Here is a 21,238-nt window from a genome sequence, read left to right as displayed (position 1 = left end):
AACAAACATGTTAAACATTAAACCTGCGAACACACACACAAAAAAAAAATCACTAAGTTAGCATTGTCATTGTGAACATGTTAGCTCCACAGAGCTGCTTGCATCGCTTTTTTATGGACATTTCCTTAAAGTAATAAGTCACGATTGCCAAATGCAATAACACAGTAGCCCCTTTCACACTGCCTGTTCCAGGCAGGAATATTGCTTCTTATTGCGGCCTTGCCGATCTGTATAAAGGTAAAATCGCGAAAAATTATGTGCACAGAGCTAGCCTGGATTTTCTTCTCATTTTGCAATGCTCACGATGATTGTGGACGTGTAGCCCCCATCTAAAAAAAAAAAACAGCATGCACAGGTGAGGTTGGGACTTTATAGAAAGGTAGCAGACCATAAGCAGCTCGCATCCAAGAGGAAGCTCTGAAAATTACAGGCACATTGCCAAAACCCCTGCAAATATAGCTTTGTAAAGTATCGTTATTTCATAACAAGAAATGTAATTTCCTACAGTAATAGTTTGCGGCGTACATACAAGCAGTAAAGAGAAGAAGGGCCAAATTTGAGTGTTGTGGTGACAAACACTAAGCGCCAAGCCCTGCATACTACACCTTTAATAATCTGTTCGTGCACACACAGAAACATACGTGCACACACACACACCATCAATGCTGTAGTCATAATCCTTTTATCTTGCCAGCTGCAAGGCTCATAAAATGAGCTGGTATAAATAAATTTGTCAGCCTTAGTCCGCCAACAAACACAGTTACGGTGCAGATATTGCCGTAGGACTGAAATTGGCATTAATTTCAATCAGTTTAAGCAAAAAGGCAAAAGGATGATATTACTTTTGTTTCTTTTTCTCAATTCTTTTGTGCCTTATAATATTTCTTTTGGCTTGTGCAGGCCATATGGTCTGAATTTTTTATGAAAATGTGGTAAAATGGATTTTCAGTATTTGCTGTCTTTGGATAAGTGCAGTGAACAAGCTTCCTGGCCTGCCAGTTCCCGTGAATAAACATAATTTCTTATTTTTTTGTTTTATTGGGATGTTATTGTTTGCAATATTAGTGAAGCTGTTATCAAAAATGATGAGTATTCTCTTACTGAAAGGCACCAACATGCCTGCACGAATGGATTTTAGCATGAAGACTCAAACTGACTGGCTAAAGATGGTGGAATCTTTCTATTTGGTTGACAAATTGCTTCGTTTAGTGTTTGGGTTCAACGGTCAAGTGATTTACCGCAAGTATGTTTTTTCAGTCATTTATCATGTAGGAAGTAGTCATTAGTGGTGTCCACCTTTCTGGCACACACACCATTTTAATCTCATATAATTCCAGTCTCTTACTTAACGTGTCTTCTGTCAATATTAGCCTTCAAAAATACATCCTTTTGACAACTGTAAGATGCTTAGTTCCTATGCATTTACTTTGCCCTTCAAGGTGCACTAACTAAGAGCACCTTGGTCAATATTTAGGCTTCAAAAGTCAAAGTTAAAATGTGGAGATGAATGTCAACAAGCGTTTTTTGTTCCTGGCTGTTTAAACACAGCTTGTCCTTTCAGGCTGCGTTTGTCCTCAAAGCGAGAGTCTTGTTTATTCTGTCCTGGCACAATGGGCAGACTGGTGAAGGTGGCAGGTTGGCCGATAGGGCTCTGATTAGGGTATCACGAGGCTTTGATAAGCAAAGGGAGAGAGAGATGTCTCCTGCTTGTAGTTCTTAACAGAGGTGTAGAGGGTCAAAGCTCCAGTTTTGTCATATTGGAGGGCTGTGACACTCGTCGCCACCAAAACTGTGATTGCAATTAAGCTCACGTTGCCATGAGCGAGGTAAGTCCCTGAAAGTTTTCTTTCATTGTCTGGTCAGTGTTGTTTTTACTCAGCTTCACTCGGCTTGTTTTCGCACATGGTTTCGGTTGTGGAAAATTCTCTCACCTCTTTGAGAATCCCTCACACATCTCTCCCACCTCTAGGGATTTACTGTGAAACCATGATATGAATGAGAGCTCTGTAAAAATAAACTGCGGGACAGTGTAGCAACGCACATCTGGATAGGATACGTGTTTTGGATTGGTTATCTAATTAAGGTGAGACACCTTAGATGAAAATTTCGTTTTTTTCATGCATAGGTCGATTTTAAGATTTTGGGCGATTTTGCTTACATAACGTCTTCTTTCAGACTAGTGGAAAGAAACTGTCCAAAATACACATTTAGGTGTTTATTTTTTCCATAAGGTTTCTGCTCAGGAAATGTATGCAAAAAGCACAGATTTAATTAGACAAAAACTGAGCTATTAACAGTATTTTCTGATTTATGGAGTTACAGAAATAGATATCTAAAATTATCTCCATTAAGGCTTTTGACTCTAATATATTAAGAAAATGAAACAGGAATTTCTAACCTTTTTTCATCTAATGTTCACATTGTTCTTGTGACAATGTCTGTAAATGAGGGCATTTTTAATTAGATAATCACACATAACATTTCTGAAAACCTGTAATAATAAAAATAATTGCCTCAGAGTAAGTAGTAAACAGGATAAGTTTCATGTTGGTCTCTGGTAGTTTTGTTTTTTTTTCTATTCACCTCGTGGATGCAGAAATTAAGAGCTTGTCTTTCCATTTTTTTGATGTTTTAATGAAACTTTTGAAGCAAAAACTGTTTTTCGTGTTTGTGCCACTCCATTATACTATTTTTTAACTCAAAATTTGTAGTTTAAAGAGCCACATTTTCCATGTAGACCTTGAGGAATCTGCTCTGCCAAGTGTTATTTGTGCTTCAAAGTGCTGAATTGTCTTTGTCAGTTTGTTCTGGAGGTCACGGAGGTGAACGTATAGTTTGTTCGGTCCTTTTTTTGAAACTCTTGTTGATCTGTCAGGGAAAAAAAGCTATATGAGGATTTGAACCTTGGGTCAATATTGAATGTGTGCCGAACAGGCTGACCTGTCTTTTTCTTTTTACTCATAAGTCTCAGCCTGTCCACAGTTCAGCGCAGGGCTTTCTGCTTCTGTCACCTGTGTGTGGCATGTAAAAACGGGTCAGAGTAAAACTCTGCGCGGTTATGTGGGTCATGGGAATCAGTTCTTCACACTTTCTGCGGACATGCCTTAATTTATGAACATCTGTAGAGCTATAAGTAGGATAAATTCAGGATGAACTCATGAGTTTCCTGGTCACATTTTCTTGTCTTGATGGATTTGATGCGCCCAACGTGTTAAAAAAAAGTTGTCACAAGTAAAATTTCTGTATTCAAAATGTTACTTAATTACAAAAGCATCATCAGTAAAATGTACTTAAAGGTATTGTAAACAAACAGACTTCCATGTCATGTTATTTAATATAAAGCAGGGGACCCCAACCGATTTGCATATCTAAAACATTGATATGATTGATTATATTGATTGATATTGATAATTTGCTTGTTTGTTTTATTGTATGTTGCCTGTCTCTGCCTTAATTTCTTTTTTCTTTCTCTTTCTTTTTGTGCTCATTAATAAATAAATACACACATAAAGAAATAGATAAATAAAAAATAAAATGGTAAAAACAAAGGAACAGTTCTGCCCCCTTCCCCCAAAAAAATCCAAATATGAAAACTTACCATATATTATCCTACTATATCATATTATTTATGAAAAGCAAGTATAGCTGCACATTATATATTATATGACTATTTAGTAAATGAAAGCTACTGCTGTCTACATGACATGACAAATGCAGCACAACATAAGTGATTGATGATTAATCATAATTCACATGGGCTATCTGACAGGTATAATATAACAAAGATATTGGTTAGCTGAACACGTCTGTGACTCCTGTTCTGCTGAGGTACGACAAAAATCACATGCAGAGCTGCAGTATACCATAATACAAAAATGGCAATAATAATATTGGCATTTTGTTAAGGATATTTTTTATTATGAGTTCATTTGCTAATGATTATTTGGACAGCGATGTGTGGTTGCCTGTCATAAAATATATATATTTTTAATATATATATATATTTTTTAAGAGATTGGGATTTGTTCCCTGCAAAACATGTACAGCATGATAATTACTGCTGTGATTTGTGGACTCTTTCAGCAGTCTGCTGTGCATGCACTGAAAAAAAGTCTGATTCAAAAGTGCACAGTAGCTGCAGGTGGGAGAGGAGGCATCACGTGCTCTCTGTTGCTCCCTGCAGCCCTGGAGAAAACTTAATATATGATTGACATGTTGGGTGCCCTGAGAACCATCAGTGGGAGCATCAGATGACGTGTGGCCCCTGAGTTTTGCCACAGGAAGGGTCCGCCGCAGGGTCTGAGGCACCTGCGCGGTAGTCATGGCAACATTTACTCTGCCGTGAGGTGACTACAGCACAATCCTGTTAGCCAGAGTAGATCGACTCGCAGCCAATCCTTATCACAACATCCCACCGGCAGAGCAGGGCGCAGCAGGGCACGGCATCCTGCTGCAAGAAAACAGATCTCTTATCACTCACATGATCCCTGTCACACCACAGCGTGGAAAATAAGGAACTGATCAAAGCACATGGCTATTGTTTTCAATTTAAGGCAAATTTTTAGGAAGGTATGCATGAGACAGAGGACTCCTCATGCGATGGGCTGACTGTGCTGAATTACCAGGACCAGAACTCCCTCTAGTGTTAATTTACATGAAAGGCAAATGCATGCTCTGCGTACAAATACCCACATTAACATATTATTTAGTATGCCAAAAAAAAGATTTACTATATCCCAGTCCGCAATATGTTAAATGCAGAATGCCAAATATACCACAAGGTCCCGGTCGGATTTTGCAGTATGCAAGCCAGCATGCTTTTCTTACTCTGAGCCACAATCATCTGTTCAGCGGAAGATATGTCTCATAGAGAGAGCTACGAACAGACGACAGCTTGTTGACAGCTCATTTTGACAGCTGTCAGAAGCTGCAGTAACAGATGACAGCGTGTACAAATGACTGATGGCCAGTCGAATGGATAGTAATAATAGGAATAGGGACTAGTAAGTGAACAAAAGGACCAAACTTTGAAAACGACAGAGAAATGCATTTTAATTTACTGTCATGAATATATTACAATAGAATCTACAAAGTATGCAACAGATATACGAGCAGGATGGTCAAATTTTAAGGGGCAAAGTTGTGTTCTGCATGCAACACTACATACTTTGTAAGGGCAGCTGCAGTATGTACTGATACTAAAAAGATAAAGTATGCAATACCAGATGGAAGGGCTGTCTTTAAAAAAAAAAAAAAAAAAAAGTACTATTAAAACTATTGAAACCGTTGAGGAAACAGTCCAGAAAAACCCCATAAGACAAAAATAAATATTGATTTAATAGAAACACATTTTGCTGTCTCTTCAGGGTTAATTTACAGTAGCATGACATAGTTGCAGTTAGATTGCAAGCCACTTATGTTGCATCATTTCTTGTTGGTATGAAACAGTTTAGTGTGTTGATTGCTCATATATATTACCCGCAATAACGGTATAATATAGAGATAGGTATACACTGTACACAATTAGATTGTAACAGGGAATTGAGACAGAGCTAAAACATAGACTTTGTTTACTACTTCTGAATGACAAAAAAAAATATATATATATCTTTGGAAAAATCTTGAAAAAAAACACTGCTGAAGCTATGACTAGCAGTTAACTTTTATCGTGAACACAATCAGTATGAAAATATTTTTTTAATTTTGATTAAATTCAGATTATTGTACTGATTTATGGTTTTATTATTTGTCAGCATTTTTTAGCTTTAACTTTTTCTTTCCATTGCCTAAATAAAGTGAACACTTTGGATTTACAAAATTCGTATCAGTTGACCTATTTATTATTTTTATTTAATTTTAGTTTCTTTAATGTATTTGTTGTGTTGCAGCCTGAGGCTCCTGCTGCCTCATCACTACATGGGACTACGCGCCCTGAAGAGGAGGACGATGGGGACTTGAACAAAGCTTTGGGGGTCCAGCGCTTCCAGCAGATCCTCAGTCCCGCTGCGGCCATACCTGATGACCAGCACCACAACTACCATGAGGAGGACATCGAATGTAAGCACACAGTGGTCTCCTTGTTGTTTAATGCATTTCAACATTTACCAAGATTAGAAATGTAAAAGGGAAAACTTTAATTTCAGTATTGAAGTGGCTCATATTTGTGTATCTCTGCTTTATCTTCTCCCCAGACCACCGTCACTCCTCTCACCACATCCACCGACCTCTGTCCAAACTGCCCTCCGAGGGACGCAGGAAGAAGGGCGGCAAGAAAAGGAGGAAGGACAAAGATCACAAGAGCAGCCATGCTCCCAGCAGTGGCCCCATAGAGGAGGGAGAGGATGAGGAGGAAGAGGAGGAGGAGGCAACGGAGACAACTTCTGTCCCATCTGAGTCGGAGAGAGTCAAAGATGTGGAGGTAATCATTCCACTTGATACTAATCTTTTCGTGAATATATGAGGGATATATAGGGACTGACTGCTGCGTTAAAACAGTCATTTGTTTTGATTTCAGTTGAGATATTTAGTTTTCACTTTGTAGTTTGGAGAAAAAATTGTAATCATGTATCAGACAGTATATTTTGGGAGGCTTTTATTGTTTTTCTTTACATGTTTGTACAAAAACTAGAGTTTCAAGTCAATCATTAATTTATACAAAATTTAAGTCTTAATAAGTTGTGGATAAAACTAAAAAAAATGTTGAAAATTTTCGCCCAAACTAACATATTTATCCTGCTTTTGTCATTTGAGTCCTGGATTAAAAAAAAAAAATCTCACAATCTGACAATCCAAAAACCCCAAAATGTCAAGTTTATTCTTATGTTAAACAAAAAAAAGCTGCAAGTCAATCTCTCTGCAATCTATACATCGACTAATTGATTCACAAAAATACACATTTTTTTTGGAAGAATCCTCCAGACTTCATTAAGGCATTTTGATAAACATATATGGGGAAGTAGGCAAAAATATTTTAAATTTAATACTAGGTATAACTGAGTTACAGCTTGTGAAAAACGTAATATTTTGATTACAAAACGCATGAATATATGAAAATGAATATTCATCTTTTTTTTTCTTTAGGATGTGACCATAGTATAAACGAGAAAAAGTTCATACTCAGAAATAAAACGGTAGATTTGTTCTTATACTGACATCAGTATTGGAAATGCATCAGTCTGATACCACAGAATTTATTAATAAACTCTGAAGTATTTGTACACCTAGATATGTTTTTTCTTCGCCACTATAAAATACTGTCCTTCACTAAAACTGCCAGCTAATGGCAAGTGATGTTTTAGAGTGGAGAAGAATTGATCTATAACGAATAGTGTCACATTAGCCATTGACAAATGTCAGAAAGTTGGCAGTTTTTTCATGATATCTATTCTCTGTACGAATTTGCTCATGTTTTACAAAGTGTTTAAGCATATTGTTATTTTTTATTTAAAAAACTGTGATTTAGGATCAGATTTCAGTGTGTGGAAGGAAAAAATGTTGTCGGTTGATAATTCATGATATTGGACATCTTGTCTGGGTGTTTGGGGATCACAGCGACCTTTCATGTCAGACAGGATTTGCATTAAGATGTGAGTGAGTGAGCGTTCAGGAATGTGCTGCTTTACGAGTCAACACGTTCTGATACTCAACCTGCTCACTCACTGTCGTAGCATTACCATATTTTCCTCCATGAATATTTCATTATTGTCTTAATCATTCATCAGTGGGTTTCATGTTTAAATTGCTCCACAAAATGAAGCAAGATTTAAATTTGCACCGTTACAGAATTTATAGACTATAATGAGATGAGTTTGTTTTTTTTAAAACTGTTCTATCTGCTTTAGTTTTGTATTTCTTATTGGCTTTGACTCAGCAAAGTGTGTGAACCAAGCTACTTACTTCATGTCTACATTGCTATAGCTCGATTTCTTTCAAAAACATGGGGAGAGGGCGACGATCAACCTAACGAGAAACAAGACTTGGCCTAAAAATTTGCATGAAATTAGTAAAAAAGTTACAGAAAAATGATTTCAAAATAAGCAAAAAAAAAGTAAAGCAAGAAAACAAAAACAAAAGAACAAAAACAGACAGGAAAATGCCTTACTAAAACTTTTTTTTTTCTTTTTTCTGTAACATAATTTAATACATAATATAATAAAATATAATAATATAGCTTATAATTCCACCAGCTAATTTTCAGATCATCTCAATTTTTTGCAATTTGCAGAACATTTCTTACTTATTCTGTTTTTTCTGTTTTTTGAAAAATATCAAACTAATTTTCTAACATTTCAAAGGTTTAAATGCTAGTGAAAGATGTCCCAAGAAAACTGATGTGGATCCAGGTGTTAAAAGCTTAAATATTTCTGATTCTGATGACCTTTGGATGAATTCTGGGTATATTGGCTGGTTTTATACAGGAGGCAGTAATCTGACAATCTGTTTTTCTCCCACAGTTCTTTGTGTCGGATGAAGACCATGAGGCCAAACGTGACAAAGAGAGCCCTCACGCGGCCCGTGAGCTGGATATCGTACCACATTCTGGTGTCGAAGCAGATGCTGAGGATGCATCTTCCTCAGAGTGAGTCACATTAAATTCTTTGACTAAAAAAACAAATCAAAAAGTGGTGCGAGAGATTTTCTAATCGTGCTTTACCTGCTGTGAAGATTGCATGTTGTTGAAATGTTCTAAAAGATGTTTTGGTTGGGTGAGACCGCTCAGGCGCACATTTGATTGACCAGTGAGGAACACACTGTACGTTACCATGTCTCAGGCATCCAGTGGGCCTGCTGGGCATGATCTGACGGACCCGAGTATTCCTCTCCTCGGAGAGCCATATATCACCTGTCGCTATAGACGACACAACACACCTCAGCAGCCTCAGGCTCTGTCTTTGACATTTACTGTTTCACTTCGTGAAGGTCGAATCTGGGCTGGGATAAAGCTGTGTACACACACCTTTTGCTTGTTTTCAGTCGATTGGAGAGCAACCTAATATCAGTGGATTTTGTTTTATGAAACATTGATTTAAGGAGGAAATAACTGAGTGAAAAAAGTTTTTTTCCAGTCTTAAAATGCTTTGGACAACTGACATTTGAAGGACGGTGAGTTTATTAAGCTTATTTGTCTTGGCAGAGCATCTCTTCTCATCACATTAAAGTGCCTTTGCATATATTTTGTGCATTTAGATTTTAGCTGAGGGTTTCAAAAGGTGCAACCATACAGCCGTAACAAATAAAAAAATGTTCACCAACCAGTCAGTCCAAACAAGGTGTGGAGATGTTATTCTGGTGACAACCGTATCACCAAGTATTAAAGGAAAAAAGAAATACGAGACCAGACACATCCGTTTCAGACTTTGTATTGGAACTATATGTTAAATTGTGTCGTCCTTATCAAATAAAATACATTCAGTGGGGGAGAAATGATTGTGGTAAAAATAGTTTTCTTTGGGTGTGTATGTTTACAGCAACACATGAAATATGTTCTTTGGAAAAGTGATCAATTGACTTAAGGAAAATAACCACAAAATAACTTCTTATGTCACTTCTTGATTTCTGAGCAACAATTTTGAATTGTTTTTCTTCTTTTAATGTAGTAAGCCGGCCTCACCCGACACTCCCAGCCCCTCTTCCCCATCAGTGCCACCTGAACACACACCGCTGGCCCGGCAGTCCTCCGCCAGCCGCGGCTACGACCTGCAAGAGCGCCGCCGCACAGGCAACATGACGGGCGCAGAGCAGGCCAAGTACCAGCGCATCCCTACTGACGAGAGCGAGGCTCAGACGCTGGCCTCCGCTGACCTGGACGGCATCAAGAGTGAGTACAGATGAATTATCTCAGATTTGATGTTGATATTAAAACTTGCTTAGAGGTCTTTGGTACACCAGGTGGGTGAGAAAGATACAGGTTGACTTTGATTTAAGTAGTTTTTAAGCCATAAAATGTTTTAAAGTATGTTTCATGGCATGATAAAAGTTATCAGGAGTGTTCTATGAAGAAATATAGGTCAATATTGTTATTTTCATATTAACAGTGGATCATATGATTTATATCTTTTAAGTGTATGTGCAAGGAGTCGCTTGTAGTTAAGAAACCCACAGAGAATCATCACCCATCATCCAGTCTGCAGTTAAAATTGTGTTCATAAAGAACTAATATGTCTTTGTTTCACAATTTGTTCCTGCTACTCCATTATAGACAAAAAAATCAATGACTGCATGCTTTAAAGAGAAAAAGAAAAACAACACTGTTAGGTCATGGCACAAACACAGGGAACAGGGATAGTGTGTTTTTACCTTATTTGCATGTGAAATGTCCATCACATGGATTACAATTATCTGCTGCAGCTGGATTGATGTGTTACCATTTACAAGCAGGGTTCCCATGGTCATGGAAAACCTTGAAACGTCATGGTTTCAAGGGTTACATAGCTTGTGAAAGACATCTCAACACAGCACAAGAAAACTGATGCTGATCTAGGTTTCAAGGGGTTTTTATAAATGAATAACCTCAGAATTGTGTGATTAGACAACAATAGTAGTGAAGTCTTGGATTTTTTGATGCTCGGATTCCTCCAGAAACATTGGGGCGAGGACGGGGGCCCAATTTCTGTCCCCTCTGCATTGCAGTCGGCTCCCCGCTGCCCTGTTACGTTCCCGGCCCCCGGCCCCAGCGTGGGGTTGTGTTCAGGGCCGGAGAGATTTACGTCAGGGAGCCGACCCCTCAGCAGAGAGCAGCAGCTTATCAGAGAGTGTGGCAGACAGGCTCACATTATTAAATTAGCCGTTCCCGCTGTCAGCTGAGGCCCCTGGACTCGGGCCCGAGCCAACATGGTGGCTAATTGTGAAACCTGGATCTCGGTTCACAACCTTTAATCATTAGTGGAATGAAACGAGGGGAAGAGTTAAGTGGACTTGAAGGCTAAATTAAGAGGCAGTGGACGGAGGTATGGGCTTGATATTGTCCAGATATTTGGGCATTATGCGGCTTAGTGACGGCCGCCCAACATGTTCATCACCACTTATTCTCTGTGTCTTCTTTTATCTGCTTCCCGCCATCGTAAATCATCCTGGGAAAGTGTCTCTGTCTCTGGCCGCCGCTCAACAACAGGAATTATTCGATCGCTGTCCCTCCCCTTTTGTCCGACCTGAGCGAATTAACACCTCTGCTCACTGATGCATTCTGATAGTTTCAGCGGGGTCAGGCGCCGGTCAAGTAATGGCAACTTTTTCCAATTTGTCAAAACTTGTACAAGTTGCACGCTCCGGTTTGAGGGCGTCACGTAGTCAGACGGCGGTGCCAGCGGTAACCCTACGCCCACCACAAATCCGCCTCTTCCTTCAAGAGCTGCTTTCAAAGTCAGGACTCATTTTACTCCAGGGTCTACGCCAAACCTCACTCCGACATCATGGACAACATCCACTCAGAAAAAGTTGAAGTTAAGATAGAATGAGCTGAAAAAGTCATTATTTTGGACAAATTTGTTTTTTCTAAACTTGCAATGACTGCCTGGTTTTTGCATCATGAGTTAAAATATTGATGAAGAACCATAAAAGCATCACTGTTTGCTTCATAGGACATACAAGCTCTGATCAAGGTAAGGTGATTGGTACTTTTAAAGGGAATCCCACTTATTACCTGTTTTTAGACGAGCAGTTCACAGTTTTTCTGATCTTTGAACTCCTAAAACTTGATCGGACAGTTTCTACTGGCAGTGTCATGTCTGTGCCATCCGCTGTCTCTCTCCACATCCTGTTCACATGCCTGGTGTGCTGCCAGCCTGAGTAACTCGACTCCCTGCTGAGGGACTGAAACAGACACAAAAGCAAAGCGGTCGGGACCTCTTTGACTCCGTTGGGCTGAGATTTGAACTTGGGGTGCAAGGTCAATGTGTGCATCACGCTGAGGGCTGCAAAAACACAAAACAAGACTGTAAAGTCACGCAGTGTATGTGCTGTGCTGATATTATTTGGATATCATGTTAATTAAATTGATATGCTGTTTGATTTTTGGTTACAATGAGCGTTCAAGTGTCACAAGTCGAGCATCATTTTCCATCCTCCCCTCTTCATTAGCACATCTTTCACTTAATTTAGTTTAGTTTTTATTTGCACTTAAAAATCTATAGAAATGAGAGAAAAAGAGAAATTTTAACACTAACATTCTTAACTTTTTGTTCACTGATTTACTGTAAAAAGGGGAAATCATGTGGACAGATGTTGAAGGCGAGAGCTTTAACAGGTCATGGGACTTTTTTAGCTCACAGCATTGACACTGATGATCCAACTGTATGGCTGGAACTGCTGAATGTTTATTGTGGCTTTTATAAAAATGTGTATTTGTCACAGGCCTCTTGCTATTGTCTGTTTGTTTACATTGAAATAATAAAAATCTTAATTAAAAAAACAAGTTAAAACACTGTGCAGGAGAGGCTAGAAGCCAAATATGGCTTATGGAGATACCACTTTAGATTTACAAGTGGATATTTACTATTATATTACAATTATGATTCATAAAAAGAAAAAAACAAAGATTTCAAGACTAAGTGAGTAATAGTTTGTATTTACAAAGTGAAACGCATCAGAAGTAAATCAATGAAGTGCTAGTGTCTTTTTCAGATGTTTTTAAAATAACATTAATGTTGATATTGACTGTAGTGATGGAATTTCTCTTATTCTCTATTTCTTCCCCAGGTCATCGCTTCGAAGATGTTCCCGGCGTCCGCAGACACCTGGTCAGAAAGAGCACCAAGGGACAAGTGGTGCACATCGGCAAGGACCACAAAGAGCCGACCACCCGCAGCCGGAAGCAGGACCGAACCCCACATGAGGTGAGACATCACGGTTCTCACTTGAACGTTAAAGCAGGACACACGTCAGTTAATGCCACGCTGAGTTTGATGACATTTGTCTCTGGTTTTAGCCTCATTAGTGCCTTATTAAATGCCTCATATGCCTCCACAGTGGATGAAGAATTCAGAGAAAATTCTTGATGAATTGAAGTCACAATGTCCGCAATAAACAACATGAATTCACAAATTCTCTCTCAACTCATGTAGTATAGTCTCAATGTCATTTTCCAGCTGTATGCTACTCCCCAAAATACATGCATTTCTTTAGTCAAAAAAAAGACTTTATTTATGTTTTTATTTAATTTATTCATGTAGTTCATTTAAAATTTCTCGTATGTATACACGTACATGCATACACTAAACACACTAAACATATGTTTATATTAAATATGTAGATATGTGTCTCGTCAACCATGTCAGATATAAACATGAAAAACAACTGACTGGCCTTTTTTTTTTTTTAAAAACTCATCTGCAGTTTAAGGAATATGTGAAACACAAATGGCCCCGGGATACATTATTAACAGGATACAATATTATTATGATACTGAAGACATGATGCGATATTGTGAGTTAAAACAATATACTAAGTATCGTGATAACAAACAGGAATACATTGCAATTTATTACCTTTTTTCAACTGCAAATTATTTCCCCATAGGAAAACTTTAAACTTAAATCTAACAAGATAAAATGTTCAGTCTGTTTATCTCACTTTTATTTTAGTAGGTTGCTACAAGTTTAATTTGTATTGTGTCATTATATTTTATATAATTAAAAAAACGATACGTGGAGTCTGTGCATCGATATAATATTGCCACACAAAATATTGTGATACTGTGTTGTATCGATTTTTAAAAAAAAATTTTTTATCGAAGTTAGAAAAACTAAGAATCCTTATTTTGGGAGTGCCCATTAGCTAACCTGGTAGAGCGGGTGCCCACTGTACAGAGGCTGTGTCTTCATCACAGTGGCCGCGGGTTTGATTCCAGCCTGCGAGCCTTTGCTGCATGTCGTCCCCTCTCTCTCTCCCTCTTTCAAACTTAATCTGTCCTGTCTAATAAAGGCAAAAAAGCCCCCAAAATAATCTTTAGAATCTTTATTTTGCATGACAGACTACCATTAATATTTAAAAATATAACCATGAATCGTAGCAGATCCTGGGAAATGTTATCTCCTCTCTCCCTCTCTCAATTTTAGCACTGCCTCGTCTCTTTTGTGGACGGGACAGGGAGGGAAGGAGACAATTAAAAATGAATGAATGAGTTCTTTCCTTTCACACACAGAAAAGAAAAAAAGAGGGGAGAGAGAAGCTCAGGTAACCAGACACTGGGAGCTCTGCAGAGAGAGAGCTATGTTTTATTAACACACACACATTCTCACACACGGCTCTGCCCGAGCCCCCGGCAGCCCGGCGTAAACAACAGGTCCCTGTCAGGTGTGTGTGATGCGCTACCTGCAGTGGGCATGTGTGTGAGAGCGAGGGTCCCGTCCTTTGTGCCGCTGTCGGTTGTGTCAGTGTTTGAGTCCTCTCCTGCACCGTCTCGCTCCTGCAGTCGTTGCCGGTGGTTGTGTACCGCTCTGCCTCGAGGCTGGGAGGCGTCCTGCTGGACATGGACTCCGGTCCAATGGCTCAGTACAAGAAGGTGAGGCTGGGTGACCGGCCAGCGTCAGGTTTGCTCGGTGTGAGCGTGATTTTACAGGCATGCAGCAGCAGCAGCAGATGATAAATGAAGGGAGAGTTTTACTGCCTGATTTTTTGGTCTCACGGAGGATTGTGACTGACCAGCATGGTGTTCAATTAATTACCTGTTAACAGATATTTGACTCTGACAGAGCTTAAGATTATGATCTCTGACTTTTTAGTGTTAATTGGCTGTTTTTCTGTGGTTTTTGCAACTTTAGTTAAACGTCTAGGGTAATAACATGGACCAGATTTCTCTTTTGTGTGTGTGAATTAAACAGGGTTTCCATAGTCATGGAAAACCTTATGGAATTTTACTGTCACATTTTCCAGGCATAGAAAAGTGGAATTAGTAAAAATCATTTAAAGGTAGGGAATTTTTAAAAATCTGGAATAAAATGTTAAAACATGGTATGAAAGCTTTATTTAGCCTCTTTGGTAAGGTTACCTACAACACTTAAAATAGTGCTGTTTTATTAAAACCAAACTTTCAGATTTAAAATAATTATACTTAAAATAAAACGCAACTGTTTTTACAATATTCATTTGAAATGACACTTGCAATATCATTGCAAAAGCACCTCTGAAAACATTGCAACATGCATCCTAATGTTTTAGAAAATTTTAAAAAATTATTAATATATATATATATAAAGTTTTGGAAAAGTCATGAAATATTTGCTGTGTTTAATGAAAATGCTTCAGTAATCTTTTGTGGATAGCTTTCCACAAAATGTAGCATAACATCAAATTTATTTTCTGTAGCTGTCGACATAACGTACTGTAGCTGTAATATGCATCAGTGTTTTGTTTACTATCACACGCATTTCTTTATTGTCCTCACTTTCCGTCTTTTCTTTCATATACGCCAGCTAGCTGAAATTATGTTTGAACAGAGTTTGAATCTGGAAAATTATGCAAGCAAATTATGTGTGAAATGTATTATAATTCCCTGAAAAGTAATTAAATTTTGTCCGTGGAAATGTGAGGGAACCCTGACTTAAATAAACTGGTTAGCATGGAGTCTGTTTTCTGATGTTGGTGTGCGAGATAATCCCAGAAAGTTCTACCACTAAACCAGGTTTGAGTGTATCATCTGGCTAAATCCAAAGCACTTTGGCGATTGAGGTGAATATTTGGCACATGCTTAACATGCATGTTCTGCACATGAATGCTCCCTGCATGTCTCAACTCCACCTGAATGTGTCTCCAGGTGTTTGTGGAGCTGAACGAGCTGACTATGGACAAGAACCAGGAGATGCAGTGGAAGGAGACGGCCAGATGGATCAAGTTTGAGGAGGACGTGGAGGAGGAGACGGACCGCTGGGGGAAACCTCACGTGGCCTCGCTGTCCTTCCGCAGTTTGCTGGAGCTCAGAAAGACCATCTCGCACGGTAAAGAAATGGAGTTAATTGTGGACATTTTTTTTTTTTTCAGAAGTCAGTGATGCATTTGACAGAGTACTGAGCTCGGCATGTGTGCGTCCACAGGTGCAGTGCTGCTGGACCTGGACCAGAAGACCTTGCCTGGCATCGCCCACCAGGTGGTGGAGCAGATGATCATTTCTGACCAGATCAAAGCTGAGGACCGAGCCAACGTCCTGAGGGCCCTGCTGCTGAAACACAGGTGACCTGCAGCTCCACACTGCAGCAAACAAGCAGAGATTTCCCTGAAAGAGGATATAAAGTAACCTACTGAGGGGATTTTTGCTACACTGATAGATTTATTTCTTTGTTACAACAATCTGGCAGAGCTCTCTTTAAGTTTATGAGGCAAAGTTTTATTACAGGAGATCAACTGTTTAGTCATGTCTGAGTAAAAGCTGGAAAGTTATTTTAAACCTACCCCTAACCCTGCACTTCTTGTTACCAACATGAGTCAGCTCTCTGTGGATATCCCAAGTTAAATCTGTTAGATTAGTTGAAAACTAGTTCTTTGTGCATCTTCCAGAAATCTGCAGCTTTTTCAGCTACTTCTCAAAACAAGTGTGATAAACTTCAGAGGACAGAAGGACCAGAGCACACTGATTTATTTGTAGTAATAGGGAAAACTTTTTACACTGTTAGAGGCCGCAAAGTAATCAGTGCAAGATTATTAGAGGCAATAGAAAGAAAAATGTATATTTATGTTGCACAAACTTGTTCATTTTGTCTGACTTTTTCTATTTGTGTTTTTTTTTTGTTAAATACTGGATAGTTGCGTCTTTAGGCTTCTCAAAATCTTTCAAAGTTTAAACAAATTGAGAGGGCAAAAAGGTTATCAGAGATCGCAGGTTGACATTTATTACTGCTGGGGATAAACAGCCAAACCACAGCTGGTCATGTTGTACTATTAAATCTTAACAAATGAGCAATAGAAGTTTTGCCTTGAAGTCAGTTGAATTGAGAAAAGCTTAAACATCTGTATTGATACTTTATTGTGTCAACCCTAAAAAGAAAACTTCAAAATCCCCAAACAAAATATTACATTTAAATCAGATTAAATTAATTAGTCTTTTTTAATTAACAATGTTACCGTCAAAATTTTAGAGCCACATTTTTTTGTTACTGTGGTTATAAAAAAAAGTAAAACTTTTTGAAGACTGAACACTGACAAATATGGATTGAAGCAGAATATTTTATTAGATAAAAAATGTTGTGAATTTTGAAAATAATTATTACAGTATTTATTCCACAAATATTTACATTTTTACGTTCTTAATTTGCAAGACTGTGGAGTTGGAAACAGCCTTATGCTGCAACAGATGAAATCTAATCCTACAAATAATATAATACAAATTAAATTTGTGTAATGCAGCATAATCATTATCTGCAACTGTGCAGAAATACTGGGTTTAAACAGAATGAATGGACATGCAAAATAACAAAAAGCTGCACAGCATTCAAATGTGGATTTAGAATTCAGATGCCAACGTTATGAATGAAGCTTTGAACTATTCGATCCTGCCCTACCATGGACATTAAAGTTTATTTGGTGCGTATTTTGGTGATTTTTTGTTTTATTAATTACTGTATGCATTGCTGACACAAGACTATACTTTGACTTTTAAAGCGAATATGGCTTCATTGTGTTAATTATGAGCACAAACAGCGATTAAACAGATTTTTCTCTCACTGCTGCACACTTCCTGCTACTAGGTGGCTTCATGCCTGGTCACTGCCTCTCTTCCTCCTGCTCAACCTCTCGCTTCCTCTCCCCGCCTCCCCTAGTCACCCGAGCGATGAGAAGGAGCACAGTAGCCCTTTCCCCAGGAACATCTCCGCAGCCAGCCTGGGCAGCCTGATAGCACATCACCACAGTGCCAATCACAACCATCCGCCAGAGCCGTCAGTGACCGACCCGCTCATGGGCACCACCCACACCGCGGGGGACACAGAGACACGCGTCGACATCGAGAAGAATGAGGTGCAGGTGAGTTTGAAGTGTTTTCAGAAGTCGCAGTTACAATTATTCTTCATTGACTTTGCTTCTTGTAAATGTTCAGCAGAAGGAGCCGACGTTGGTGTCCGGGATGCATCGCTCCAAATCCAAACATGAGCTAAAGTTGCTGGAGAAGATTCCTGAAAATGCTGAGGCCACGGTCGTCCTTGTGGGTGAGTGAAAATCTTAAAAACCACAAACACAACACTTAAAATCACTTCTGCTGTCTGTAAATTGACCCTCATGTCCCCCTGTCTTCCAGGCAGTGTGGACTTCCTCGAGCAGCCCACCATGGCGTTTGTGCGGCTGCAGGAGGCGGTGCTGCTGGAGTCCGTCCTTGAGGTCCCCGTGCCGGTCAGGTTTCTCTTCGTTCTGCTGGGACCCCCAACCACCAGCATGGACTACCACCAGATTGGACGCTCCATCTCCACCCTGATGTCTGACAAGGTGAGAGAGGTGTAGATAAAAAAATCACACATAATAATAATAATAATAATAACAATAACAATAACAATAATAATAATAATAATAATAATAATAATAATAATAATAATAATAATAATAATAATAATAATAATTCAGTTTCATGTCCCCTGAAGCAGTTGGATGTCACTTTATCAGCCAGTTTGTGACCAGAATAGAAAAGACTGGAAATAAAAAAAGCTGTTGCCATATAAACTGCCAAACATATCTATAAAAAAAAAAAATATCTCTATTTAATTATCTGTAAAAAATATTTTATTGATTACGTTTGTTTATATGCGAATCGCCATACAGCAATTCCACGAGGCAGCGTACCTGGCGGACGACAGGCAGGACCTGCTGAACGCAATCAACAGCTTCCTGGACTGCAGCATCGTGCTGCCGCCTTCAGAGATGGGAGGCGATGAGCTGCTGCGATCCGTCGCTCGCTTTCAGAGGGAGATGCTGCGCAAGAGGGAGGAGCAGGGAGTCAAAATGGCCAAAGAGCCGAAAAGCTTTGAAGAAAAAGGTAATCCTCTGTAAAACTTCTAATAAAAAGAGAGAGATGCAAAAGGGAGATTAGCTGATTTAGAAGACTATTTTTAAAAAAGCAAAGGAAAAATGTCCACTGAACTATATTTATAAATAGATTTATAAATAGATTAGATTTTATGGAATTATTGTAAATTTTAAGCTTTTTTTTCAGTTCATTTTTTGTATTTTTTGTCTGATTTTCGAGTTGTTGGTTTTGGTTTTTTTTTTTGGGGGGGGGGGTAATTTTCTTGTAGTTTTCACAGACTTCTGAGTCATTTCCTCTTTTATTGCCTATAACCTTCTTCCCATGTTTTTTTCAAAAAGCTAATTTTCCCAGATCACAAAGAGTTTAATAAATAAATTGATTTTATCTTTTGCATCTTTCCTGAGTAACAGTTTTGTGTGAAAGGAGCTAAAAGCCTGTCCCTTATAGACACCTGTCCCAAATATAAGCCTGCTGTGTTCAGTGCTTTAAGCAAACAATAGGCCATAAATTTAAGTTTTATTATCATACATCTGTTTCTGTCATGTGATTTCCTGCTCTTGTAATAAATAACCTGCTCTCCCGTCACACAGAGGCTCTGCTCACACCCTTGAAAAAGTCAGACGACCCGTTAGAGCGCACCGGACGCCCCTTCGGCGGGCTGATACGAGACGTGCGGCGGCGTTACCCAAAGTACCTCAGTGACTTCAAGGACGCCCTGAACAGTCAGTGCATGGCTGCCGTTATCTTTATCTACTTCGCTGCCCTCTCTCCAGCCATAACATTCGGAGGCCTGCTGGGTGAGTGGCACCAGGAGAAGCAGGGGTCGAGTTACTGTTGATTCACAGTTTATCGTCTCGTATGTCGATCCCCTGTCATGTTTTTGTCTTGTTGATTCACTCGACTAATCTGTTAATTTGTTGTGTTGCTAGGTGAGAAGACAGACGGTCTGATCGGTGTTTCTGAGCTGATTGTGTCGACAGCAGTGCAGGGTGTGATCTTCTGTTTGCTCGGAGCGCAGCCGCTGCTCGTTGTGGGCTTCTCGGGACCCCTGCTGGTCTTTGAAGAAGCCTTTTACACTGTAAGTTGATAAATCAGCCAATTATGAGTGTGTCTGGACAACAGCGACAGCCTGCAATGTAAAAATCGAGTTTATCTTTATGTGTAAGGCTCAAAATTATATGAATGTTCTTCTAAAACCCATGAAAAATTGCAGGGTCACTCTTTTCAAGACTGCAACTTGATTCCTCTTGAGATTATTTCCCATCTTTTTTTCGGAGTCAGACATCACACCCAACTCCTTTTAAGAATTATATTCGCAATTCCTTACTTGTCTGCAAAAACACATAACTCTAGAAACACATGTGAAAAGTCTTAATATGTCAACAGTTTTCTCATCAACTCAGCATCAATATAATCCAAAAAGATAAATTGTATCTGAGTACAAACTTAACTCTTTTTTGCTTTTTTTTTTGCTTCTGGCTCTTGAGCTCCTATAATGTGTGAATTTCTCCAGTGTGAGATTAGTTAAGTCTTATTTTTTCCAGCTGAGTCCACCCAAGTAATCACAGCATGCACAAAACAAAAAAATCTAAAAATCTCTTATTAAACACTCAAAACTGTTCCAGCTTGGGTAGAGCGTTGTGTGTCTCTCATGGTAAAAAAGCTGTTTAAGACGATATGTTTTCAGGGTCATTTTTTAAAAGAGTTGCTCGCCTCTTTTTTTTTATCATTTAGTAATTGATTTCACCTTGTTTATCTCATATCTTTCACTTTTATTGTAAATCTGTATGTTTTATTATGTTTTTATATTTTATTGCTCTGTAAAGCACTTTGAATTGCCCTGTGTATGAAATGTGTTATACGAATAAAGCTGCCTTGCCTCGCCTCACAGTTCTGCAAAGCCAACAACATAGAGTACCTGACGGGCCGCGTCTGGATCGGGTTTTGGCTCATCATCATCGTGATCGTCACGGTGGCCTTCGAGGGAAGCTTCCTGGTCCGCTTTGTCTCCCGCTTCACCCAGGAGATCTTCTCCTTCCTCATCTCCCTCATCTTCATCTGCGAGACTTTCATCAAGCTCGGCAGGGTACACCTGAGACTTGAAATAACAACTCCTGATTATAAAAAGTTTTTGTTGGCATGCTGCGTGTTCATGTCCCCGACACTAAACCGAACAGACTAATCTTTGGACGATATTCAAATGTCGGGGTCGAAATGAGTATGTTTTTCTAACAAGTGCACCTGAAATCTTCTGTGATTGATTGGCTTTGAAAGTAAATGGATTAAGAGTTTAAATATTAT

The 21,238-nt window shown here is 39.0% G+C and overlaps 1 protein-coding gene across 5 annotated transcripts in view; it reads left to right on the top strand.

The window, feature by feature from the left end:
- Window positions 1-21,238, top strand: part of slc4a2b (solute carrier family 4 member 2b) — a 53,734-nt gene that overhangs the window by 25,706 nt on the left and 6,790 nt on the right. For 3 of the 5 annotated variants that reach the window (XM_042510106.1, XM_042510105.1, XM_042510108.1), the window contains 15 exons: window positions 5,889-6,057; window positions 6,192-6,418; window positions 8,454-8,578; window positions 9,597-9,817; window positions 12,694-12,830; window positions 14,408-14,497; window positions 15,749-15,929; window positions 16,026-16,161; window positions 17,745-17,946; window positions 18,020-18,128; window positions 18,218-18,402; window positions 18,733-18,946; window positions 19,528-19,734; window positions 19,867-20,015; window positions 20,829-21,023. In XM_042510106.1, coding sequence (XP_042366040.1) covers window positions 5,889-6,057; window positions 6,192-6,418; window positions 8,454-8,578; window positions 9,597-9,817; window positions 12,694-12,830; window positions 14,408-14,497; window positions 15,749-15,929; window positions 16,026-16,161; window positions 17,745-17,946; window positions 18,020-18,128; window positions 18,218-18,402; window positions 18,733-18,946; window positions 19,528-19,734; window positions 19,867-20,015; window positions 20,829-21,023 — 2,547 coding nt within the window. The remainder of the gene's footprint in view (window positions 1-5,888; window positions 6,058-6,191; window positions 6,419-8,453; window positions 8,579-9,596; window positions 9,818-12,693; window positions 12,831-14,407; window positions 14,498-15,748; window positions 15,930-16,025; window positions 16,162-17,744; window positions 17,947-18,019; window positions 18,129-18,217; window positions 18,403-18,732; window positions 18,947-19,527; window positions 19,735-19,866; window positions 20,016-20,828; window positions 21,024-21,238) is intronic. The other 2 variants (XM_042510107.1, XM_042510109.1) reach the window with 2 other exon arrangements.

This window comes from Plectropomus leopardus, chromosome 21 (genome assembly GCF_008729295.1).
Source record: "Plectropomus leopardus isolate mb chromosome 21, YSFRI_Pleo_2.0, whole genome shotgun sequence".
NCBI lineage: Eukaryota > Metazoa > Chordata > Actinopteri > Perciformes > Serranidae > Plectropomus > Plectropomus leopardus.
The sequence above is the reverse complement of the archived record's forward strand: the minus strand, read 5'-3'. Positions and strand labels throughout refer to the sequence as shown.